The sequence below is a fragment of the Penaeus vannamei genome, chromosome 31 (assembly GCF_042767895.1).
Source record: "Penaeus vannamei isolate JL-2024 chromosome 31, ASM4276789v1, whole genome shotgun sequence".
Taxonomy (NCBI): Eukaryota; Metazoa; Arthropoda; class Malacostraca; order Decapoda; family Penaeidae; genus Penaeus; species Penaeus vannamei.
In genome coordinates this window covers 2929834-2940212 of record NC_091579.1, presented here as the reverse complement: position 1 = coordinate 2940212, position 10379 = coordinate 2929834, and the positions used below count along the sequence as shown (strand labels likewise).

At 42.0% G+C, this 10379-nt stretch overlaps 1 protein-coding gene across 33 annotated transcripts in view; it reads left to right on the top strand.

Moving 5' to 3' along the window:
* Positions 1–10379, top strand: part of pum (pumilio) — a 259778-nt gene that overhangs the window by 164065 nt on the left and 85334 nt on the right. For 20 of the 33 annotated variants that reach the window (XM_070143616.1, XM_070143605.1, XM_070143620.1 and 17 more), the window contains 4 exons: positions 2385–2502; positions 2628–2833; positions 4025–4167; positions 5208–5595. In XM_070143616.1, the coding sequence (XP_069999717.1) occupies positions 2385–2502; positions 2628–2833; positions 4025–4167; positions 5208–5595 (855 nt within the window). The remainder of the gene's footprint in view (positions 1–2384; positions 2503–2627; positions 2834–4024; positions 4168–5207; positions 5596–10379) is intronic. The other 13 variants (XM_070143618.1, XM_070143612.1, XM_070143622.1 and 10 more) reach the window with 1 other exon arrangement.

Genomic DNA, 10379 nt, shown 5'->3' with positions numbered 1-10379 from the left:
TTTATAATTTTATGTGTACATATATTTATTTATAATTTTATGTGTACATATATTTATTTATAATTTTATGTGTACATATATTTATTTATAATTTTATGTGTACATATATTTATTTATAATTTTATGTTTACATATATTTATATATGTTATGTATATATGTGTATATATATTTATATGTATATATATGTATATATATTTATATGTATATATATATTTATATGTATGTATATTTATATATTTATATACATGTATATATATATTTATATGTATGTATATTTATATATTTGTATGTATATATATTTGTATATATATTTATATATTTATATGTATATATATTTGTATATTTATATGTATATATATTTATATATTTATACGTATATATATATTTATATATTTATACGTATATATATATTTATATATTTATACGTATATATATATTTATATATTTATACGTATATATATATTTATATATTTATACGTATATATATATTTATATATTTATACGTATATATATATTTATATATTTATACGTATATATATATTTATATATTTATACGTATATATATATTTATATATTTATACGTATATATATATTTATATATTTATACGTATATATATATTTATATATTTATACGTATATATATTTATATATTTATACGTATATATATATATATATATATATATATATATATATATATATATATATATATATATATTTATATATTTATACGTATATATATATTTATTTATTTGAATGTATATGTATATATATTTATATATTTGAATGTATATATATGTTTATTTATATATATGTATGTATATATATGTATATGTATATTTATGTATATGTATATATATATGTATATATATATATGTATATTTATGTATATGTATATATATATGTATATTTATATATATGTATACATATATGTATATTTATATATATGTATACATATATGTATATTTATATATATGTATACATATATGTATATTTATATATATGTATACATATATGTATATTTATATATATGTATACATATATGTATATTTATATATATGTATACATATATGTATATTTATATATATGTATACATATATGTATATTTATATATATGTATACATATATGTATATTTATATATATGTATACATATATGTATATTTATATATATGTATACATATATGTATATCTATATATATGTATACATATATGTATATTTATATATATGTATACATATATGTATATTTATATATATGTATACATATATGTATATTTATATATATGTATACATATATGTATATTTATATATATGTATACATATATGTATATGTATTTATATGTATAAATGTATATATTTTATGTATACAGATGTGTATGTTGTTTATTTTTTTGTATATGTGCATTTATTATTTTTGTTTAGATAATTGTTTATATGTATATATATATATATATATATATATATATATATATATATATATATATATATATATATATATATACATTTTTATGTATATTTATATAATTTATAATATATGCAAATTTTTTTATATGTTTATATTTGTTTATATACTTGTATGCATATTTATATCTTTGCTTGTATGTATATATATGTATATGTGAATTTGTTTTTATATATGTATTTATATATATACATATATATATATATATATATATATATAGACATATTTACATAATAGTTTATTTTTGTACGTATGTTTGTATATATTTTTATATATGTTTATATCTGTATTATTTATTTATATTCATATATATATTACATAATTTTATATATTTTTATTTATACATATACATGAGTATATATATATATATATATATATATATATATATATATATATATATATATATATATATATATATATATATATATATATATATATTCGTTATGTATATGAATACAAGATTTATCTATATATTTAATTACCTATAACTTTTTTTACTTCGTTTTATTGTTCCTGTTTATGGGGAAGAGGTTGACCGACACAATTGGCTGAGTTAAGGTGGCGGAAGAAGTGACTCCAGTTCAAGTTCTAGTTGAAAGAGTTTCAGGTGCAATTGTTAAAGTGTTGAATGAAGCGTGGAACGAGTTTTTAAGTTTTACGCGGTCTGTTGAATGGAAACGTTGGCGGGAAAGGTCCTTGGGGATTGCTCGGGTGCTTTTTTTTTTCAAATATTTTCTGGTGTGTATATATATATTTATTTGTTTATCTGTGTATTATTATTTTTTTCTTTTCTTGTTTATGGTTCCAATTTCTGAATTCGGGAAACCCCTGTAGTATTTCTTAGAAGTCGAGTTTAGATTTTGATTCTGTAAATATTCTTGGCTGTCAGCGAGAACCATCTCAAGCATTTCCTTCTTCATTTCAGATTGCGCCAGCGAAAAAGCTGTGGGGAGTGGAAGAGGGGAAAACAGACAACAAGGGGATTTTCAACATAGGTGAACCCACTTGGAGAGAAGCAGCATGGAGCACAGGACACCCAACAGGTGCGTAGACAGACAACACCTAGCGATTGATTTTTTGTCCCTCATGAAAATTTAAAGTGGGTATTATTTGAAGTTGATGCATGTCACATCTGACGCAGCGACCTGACGAATCCTCCTTCCAACAGACCACGGAGTGGGACAGAGCCACGGGTTGAGTATGGGTGTGGGGCAGCGAGGCCCCGGACGTCCACAGTTCCCCGGGGGAGACTCCGTGCTGTCCCCGCGCGCTTCGGACCACGCCGGTGTGGGGCTCAAGATGGTCGAGTACGTGTTGGCGTCCTCACCCACAGGCAAGGACCTAGACGCTCGCATGGCCAACCTGCAACTCAGAGTAAGTATCGAAGACTCTTCTGGACGTCTTTTGAAATGGTTTTGATAACGTAACATGAGTCTGCTACGTCCTTGGAATGTATATTAGCGTAATTAATAGACATTATTTTTAATATTTTGTTTCCTGTGTATATGTTCTTGTAATTGCTGTTTCTGCAATTGCCTCTCTTCCCCTTCACTTTTACTGTTATATTTATTTCCCTTCTTTCCCTCTACTTCCTACTCTGCCAAACTCTCGGTTTATACTATGCCTGGCCCTCGGTTAAACTTGCCTAGCGGTCGATTTATGCTAATGAATATGGTAGCAATCGGTCATAACATACCTTGATTCATGTAGACTTTTGTTTATTCATGTATCCATTAGTTAAATCAGTAAATTCAGACGTTGAACCATTCTCTCTTGTCCATATTCTATCAGCAGGGAATTCGAAAAAGGTAAAGAAAGTGCGGAGAGCCGCTTACAGTATTCACACGGTTTTAGATTTAATTCATATTACTGTGTAACATGGACAAAATGGACAAAGAAATTTGAAGTTAAAAAAATCGAGAGAGAACTAAGGTGGTCGCTGTTAGGATCAAGTGCCGTGCTGTAGTAAATTGTTGTGCTCGGTATTTTAGTTTTTTGGTCATCTTACACAGAATAGCTGTAAAGTATGATGAATCGTCGCCTGATATTACAATGGAGGCGACGTAGTATATATATTAGTCCCGTAGACATAGGCATGTTTCTCTGTAGATCTGAACGGCTGTTACTCAATTCTTCTCAGATTCTGTCCGACGTTGACGAAAGAGGGGCATTAAAAGACCTCATAGATGCCCCTTGAGAAACGAAAAAAAGGTTTGCTGTCAGATAAGAATCGGGTGGGTGTCAAGGATGAAGGGGTTTCGACCACGGCTATTGGTCGTCCTTCCCGAACTTCCTTGAAGGGATAGGTGTTTAATTTCCATATCAGGACCAACAGTGGACTGCAAATCACGTACTGTGGTTAAATTTCCAGATTTTTCCGTGTCAGAGTATGAAGTATTGGATTAAAGATAAGGATAAATGACAAGCTTGCGTCTCCTTACAGATCACATGAGTTTGTCACAACTAATCTTTTAACACCTTTACCCCCCACTTCTTTTTTTACATCATCGCCCCCTGTGAGCTGTAACATTGTGTTCAGACACTTATGAAATTACATTTTTACAGAACGGTGGTGTAGAGACGAGCAAGGACAAGAAAGATAAGGCACCGTCACCTTTCGACCCCACAAAGAAGGACGTAGAGAACGGCAACGCCCCACAGGCGAACGGCATCGTGCAGAACGGCCTCGATGACGACAAAACTTTTAAGTAAGTCTCTAATGTGAACGGTTGTAGTCGTACTTCTCATTGCATGCGTGAAGGACGACTTGCGCGTTGCCTCGGCTGTGGCTGTTCCCTTCCAAGTCCTGATTTCTAGAATTTTGCAGGACGGTCGTAAATTAACTTGAAAACTGCAGCGCGCCAGGTGCGTCCAAGGGTTTCAGTTTCCTTTTCGAACTCCAGTTAATTAAAACGCGAGTGCATCGGCGTGTCCGACTCGTTTGTTTGCCACGCGATTCACGTTGGGAAAGTTAGGTTTCCTTCTCAGCATCTACCTTGTTGTAGTCACTATTTCCGTTCTCAAGGACTAGCCTACTCTTCATGTCAGAAAGGTGAAGCTGTAAAGTCTAATTGTACTTCTTTGTCATGGTCAGTTCTAAGTTGTAAATTATTATAAAAAATAGCTTTTATTATTTCATTTAACTCGTTGGTCTATAACCGCTTAAACACAGGAAATAACATAATTAAACCGCGGCAATGTGTTAAGTGGATAATGGAGTTCGCTAACTACATATGGGCTGTATGTATTACAAACGTGTTTGGATATAATTGTAGTTGCAGATGTTCCTGTAAGCCAAAACATTTGTGTAGAGAACTTTCTTAGTTTAAAGACATTGGCGAAAAGTAGTTGTCGACAGCTGATAATGCCACTGCGCAGCCCATGATGACCAACTTTGTCGGTAAATGTCTTTGATTTCGCTACACACTCCTACCCAAGTTCTGGTTATTGGTCTGGGAGAAGTGGAATCATACTCTTAATTAACGTGACATTTTTGTTGCAAGGACCGTTTTAAGCTTGCTTTACACAAGTCTATGGAACGGTTTTCATTGTGAATTATTTGGAAAAGCTGATTAACAAATGTTTGTACACGTGCTCTGTATTATGCAGCTGTATATGCACCAGTAATGATCTGTTTTGTTCGTTACCAAAAGTACATTACATGACAGTGAATTTAGGTTGCTGAACAATGGTTAGAATAAGTAAATTTCTTCGAAAACACGTGTCAAGGTGTACTTAATGATAGTAGTGTGTTACAATCTCACAGCCGGACGCCGGGCAGCAGACAAGGCTCACCATCGGAGGAGGACATCAACAAGAATGGTATGGTGACGGGCGTGGGTGTGAAGGAACCAGAACTCGTTGGGGGAGGTGTGGTGATGGGCGGTCCCAGTGCACAGGTCCTCGGACACCTTGACCACCCAGGGTTTGAGGGCGTGGGCGGCGGGGCTGTCGGCGGTGGAGCTGTCGGAGGCATGGGCGGACCCGCGGGCATCCTTGACCCAAGTATGAGCGGCGCGGGCGGGCCGTTCTCATCCCCAGCAGGCCCAGACTATAGCAACATGGCCACCAGCATGCCCATGGATTCACCTACGCTCCTACCGGGACCACAACCACAAAACTTTACCGACAATCAGGTAAGTACTCGATGACAGCTTGTTCCATTGCCTAGTTATTACTATCATTATATGCATCCATTACTATAAATCCTCAGCTTTTGCGAAACATGAAATAGGCTTTTACACCGGAAGTCAGGATTAGGGTTCACTGTTCACTGGGTTGGTGTAGAAAGACAGGGGTCGTGAGCAGAGACAAGGAAAAAATGGTCACCGCTATGTATGTGACCCCCTCATCGTTGTGTATGTGTTTGCATTTGTGATCCTCTTGGGGTCGAAGGCGTTAGGCTTTTGCACCACGTTATTAGTATCTGGAACTCTCTCTCCTCCTCCTCCTCCTCCTCCTCCTCCTCCTCCTCCTCCTCCTCCTCCTCCTCCTCCTCCTCCTCCTCCTCTCTCTCTCTTTCTCTCTCTTTCTCTCTCTCTCTCTCTCTCTCTCTCTCTCTTCCTTCTATATCTCCTTTCTTCTCTCTCCCTCTCTCTCTTCTTCCTCGCCTTCTCTCCTCCCTTCTCTCTCCCTCTCTCCCTCTCTCCCTCCCTCTCCCTCCCTCTCCCTCTCTCCCTCCCTCCCTCCCTCCCTCCCTCCATTGAGAGAGGGGGAGGAGAAAGGAGGAGGAGAGAGAGAGAGGGGAAGAAAGAGAGAAAGAAGGGAGGGAGAGAGAGGGGAAGAAAGAGAGAAAGAAGGGAGGGAGAGAGAGGGGATGAAAGAGAGAAAGAAGAGGAGGAGAGAGAGAGAGAGAGAGAGGAGGGAGGGGAGAGAGAAAGAGGGAGAGAGGAGGGAGGAGGAGAAAAGAGAGAGAGGAGGAGGGGAAGAGAGAGAGAGGAGGAGGGGAAGAGAGAGAGAGGAGGAAGAGGGGAAGAGAGAGAGAGAAAGAGGAGGAGGGGGAGAGAGAGAGAGAAAGAGGAGGAGGAGGAGAGAGAGAGAGAGAGAAAGAGGAGGAGGAGAGAGAGAGAGAGAGAGGAGGAGGGGGGAGAGAGAGAGAGAGAGAGGAGGAGGGGGAGAGAGAGAGAGAGAGAGGAGGGAGGGGGGAGAGAGAGAGATAGAGAGAGAAAGGAGGGAAGGGGGAGAGGGGCAGATAGAGAGAGAGAGAGGAGGGAAGGGGGAGAGAGAGAGAGAAAGAGGAGGAGGAGGAGAGAGAGAGTGAGAGAGTAGGGGGGAGAGAGAGAGAGAGAGAGTAGGGGGAGAGAGAGAGAGAGAGAGAGAGGAGGAGGGAGAGAGAAAGAGAGAGAGAGGAGGAAGGAGAGAGAGAGAGAGAGAGAGATAGGAGGAGGGGAGAGAGAGAGAGAGAGAGAGAGAGAGAGAGAGAGAGGAGGGGAGAGAGAGAGAGAGAGAGAGGAGAGGAGGGAGGGAGAGAGAGAGAGAGAGAGAGAGGAGGAGGGGAGAGGAGAGAGAGGAGGAGGGGAGAGGAGAGAGAGGAGGAGGGGAGAGGAGAGAGAGGAGGAGGGGAGAGAGAGAGAGAGAGAGAGGAGAGGGAGGGGAGAGAGAGAGAGAGAGAGAGGAGGGGGAGAGAGAGAGAGAGAGAGAGAGAGAGGGAGAGAGAGAGAGAGAGAGAGAGAGGAGGAGGGAGAGAGAGAGAGAGAGAGAGAGAGAGAGGAGGAGGGAGAGAGAGAGAGAGAGAGAGAAGGAGGGAGAGAGATAGAGAGAAGGAGGGAGAGAGAGAAAGAGAAGGAGCGAGTGAGACAGAGAGAAGGAGGGAGTGAGAGAGAGAGAAAGAGTGAGAGAGAGAGAGGAGGAAGAGAGAGAGAGAAGGACAGAGAGAGAGAGAGAGAGAGAGAGAGAGAGAGAGAGAGAGAGAGAGAGACAGGAGGAGGGAGAGAGAGAGAGAGAGAGGAGGAGGGAGAGAGAGAGAGAGAGAGAGAGAGAGAGGAGAGAGAGAGAGAGAGAGAGAGAGAGAGAGAGAGAGGGAGAGGGAGAGGGAGAGGGAGAGGAGAGAGAGAGAGAGAGGAGAGGGAGGGGGAGAGGGAGAGGGAGAGGGAGAGGGAGAAGGGAGGTGGAGAAGGAGAGAGGGAGAAGGGAGAGAAAGAGAGAGAGAGAGAGGGGAGAAGGGAGAGAATGAGAGGAAGAGAGAGAGAGAGAGAGAGAGGGAGAAGGGAGAGACAGAGAGAGAAAGGAAGAAGGGAGAGAAAGAGAGAGAGAGGAAGAAGGGAGAAAGAGAGAGAGAGGAAGAAGGGAGAGAAAGAGAGAGAGAGAGAGAGAGAGAGAGAGAGAGAGAGAGGGAGAGAGAGAGAGAGAGAGAGAGAGAGAAGGGAGAGAAAGAGAGAGAGAGGGAGAAGGGAGAGAAAGAGAGAGAGGGAGAAGGAGAGAAAAGAGAGGGAGAAGGGAGAGAAAGAGAGAGGAAGAAGGGAGAGAAAGAGAGAGGGAGAGGGAGAAGGGAGAAAGAGAGAGAGAGAGGGAGAAGGGAGAGAAAGAGAGAGAGAGAGGGAGAAGGAGAGAAAGAGAGAGAGAGGGAGAAGGGAGAGAAAGAGAGAGAGAGAGGAGAAGGGAGAGAAAGAGAGGGAGAGAGGGAGAAGGGAGAGAAAGAGAGAGAGAGAGGGAGAAGGAGAGAGAGAGAGAGAGAAAGGGAGAAGGGAGAGAGAGAGAGAGAGAGGGAGAAGGGAGAGAGAGAGAGAAAGAGAGGGAGAAGGGAGGGAGAGAGAGAGAGGGAGAAGGGAGAGAGGGAGAGGGAGAAGGGAGAGAGAGACGGAGAAGGGGGTGGAGAGAGAGAGGGAGAAGGGAGAGAGAGAGAGAAAGAGAGGGAGAAGGGAGATAGAGAGAGAGAGAGGGAGAAGGGAGAGAGAGAGAGAGAGAGAGGAGAAGGGAGAGAGAGAGAGAGAGAGGGGAGAAGGAGAGAGAGAGAGAGAGAGAGGGAGAGGAAGAAGGGGAGAGAGAGAGAGAGAGAGGGAGAAGGGAGAAGGGAGAGAGAGGGAGAGGGAGAGGGAGAAGGAGGGAAGGGAGAGAGAGAGAGAGAGAGAGGGAGAAGGAGAGAAGGGAGAGAAAGAGAGAGAGAGGGCGTTAGGCTTTTGCACCACGTTATTAGTTTATTTGGAACTCTCTCCCTCCTCCTTCTCCTCCTCCTCCTCCTCCTTCTCTTCCTCCTCCTACTCCTCCTCCTCCTACTCCTCCTCCTCCTCCTACTCCTCCTCCTACTCCTCCTCCTCCTCCTCCTCCTACTCCTCCTCCTCCTCCTCTTACTCCTCCTACTCCTCCTCCTCTCTCCTCCTCCTCCTCCTCCTCCTCCTCCTCCCTCCTCCTCCTCCCTCCTCCTCTCTCTCCTCCCTCCTCCTTCCTCCTCCTCCTCCTCCTCCTCTCCTTCTTCCTCTTCTCCCCCCCCTCCTCCTCCTCCTCCTCCTCTCTTCCTCCTCTCTCTCTCTCTCTCTCTCTCTCTCTCTTCTCCTCTCTCCTCTCTCTCTCTCTCTCTCTCTCTCTCTCTCTCTCTCTCTCTCTCTCTCTCCCTCCCTCCTCCCTCCCTCCATTGAGAGGAGGAGGGAGAGAGAGAGAGAGAGAGAGAAGGGGAGAGAGAAAGAAAGAAGGGAGAGAGAAAGAAAGAAGGGAGAGAGAAAGAAAGAAGGGAGAGAAAGAGAGAGGGAGAGGGGAGAGAAAGAGAGAAAGAGAGAGAGAGAGGGAGAAGGGAGAGAAAGAGAGAGGGAGAAGGGAGAGAAAGAGAGAGAGGAGATCGAGAAAGAAAGAGAGAGGGAGAAGGGAGAGATAAAGAGAGAGGGAGAAGGGAGAGAGGAAAAGAAAGGGAGAGAGGAAAAGAGAAAGAGAGAGGGAGAAGGGAGAGAAAGAGAGAGAGAGAGGGAGAAGGGAGAGAAAGAGAGAGAGAGAGGGAGAAGGGAGAAAGAGAGAGAGAGAGGAGAAGGGAGAGAAAGAGAGGGAGAGAGGGAGAAGGAGAGAAAGAGAGAGAGAGAGAGGGAGAAGGGAGAGAAAGAGAGAGAGAGGGAGAAGGGAGAGAAAGAGAGAGAGAGGGAGGGAGAAGGGAGAGAAAGAGAGAGAGGGAGGGAGAAGGGAGAGAAAGAGAGAGAGAGAGAGAGAGGGAGAAGGGAGAGAAAGAGAGAGAGAGGGAGAAGGGAGAGAAAGAGAGAGAGAGGGAGAAACGGAGATAAAGAGAGAAAGGGAGGAAGGGAGAAGGGAGAGAAAGAGAGAGAGAGAGGAGAAGGGAGAGAAAGAGAGAGAGGGAGAAGGGAGAGAAAGAGAGAGAGAGAGAGGAGAAGGGAGAGAAAGAGAGGGAGAGAGGGAGAAGGGAGAGAAAGAGGGATAGAGTGGGCAGGAGAAGGGAGAGAAAGAGAGAGAGAGAGGGAGAAGGGGAGAGAAAGAAAGAGGAGAAGGGAGAGAAAGAGAGAGAGGGAAAGGGAGAAGGAGAGAAAGAGAGAGAGAGGGAGAAGGGAGAGAAAGAGAGAGAGAGAGGGAGAAGGGAGGGAAGGGAGAGAGAAAGAGAGAGAGAGAGAGAGGGAGAAGGAGAGAAAGAGAGAGAGGGAGGGAGAAGGGAGAGAAAGAGAGAGAGGGAGGGAGAAGGGAGAGAAAGAGAGAGAGAGAGGGAGAAGGGAGAGAAAGAGAGAGAGAGAGGAGAAGGGAGAGAAAGAGGGAGAGAAGGAGGAGAAGGGAGAGAAATAGAGAGAGGGAGAAGGGAGAGAAAGAGAGAGAGAGGGAGAAGGGAGAGAAAGAGAGAGAGAGGAGAAGGGAGAGAAAGAGAGAGAGGGAGAAGGGAGAGAAAGAGAGGGAGAGGGAGAAGGGGAGAGAGGGAGAGAGGGAGAGAAAGAGAGAGGGAGAAGGAGAGAGAGAAAGAGAGAGAGAGAAGTGAGAGAAAGAGAGAGAGAGAGAAGTGAGA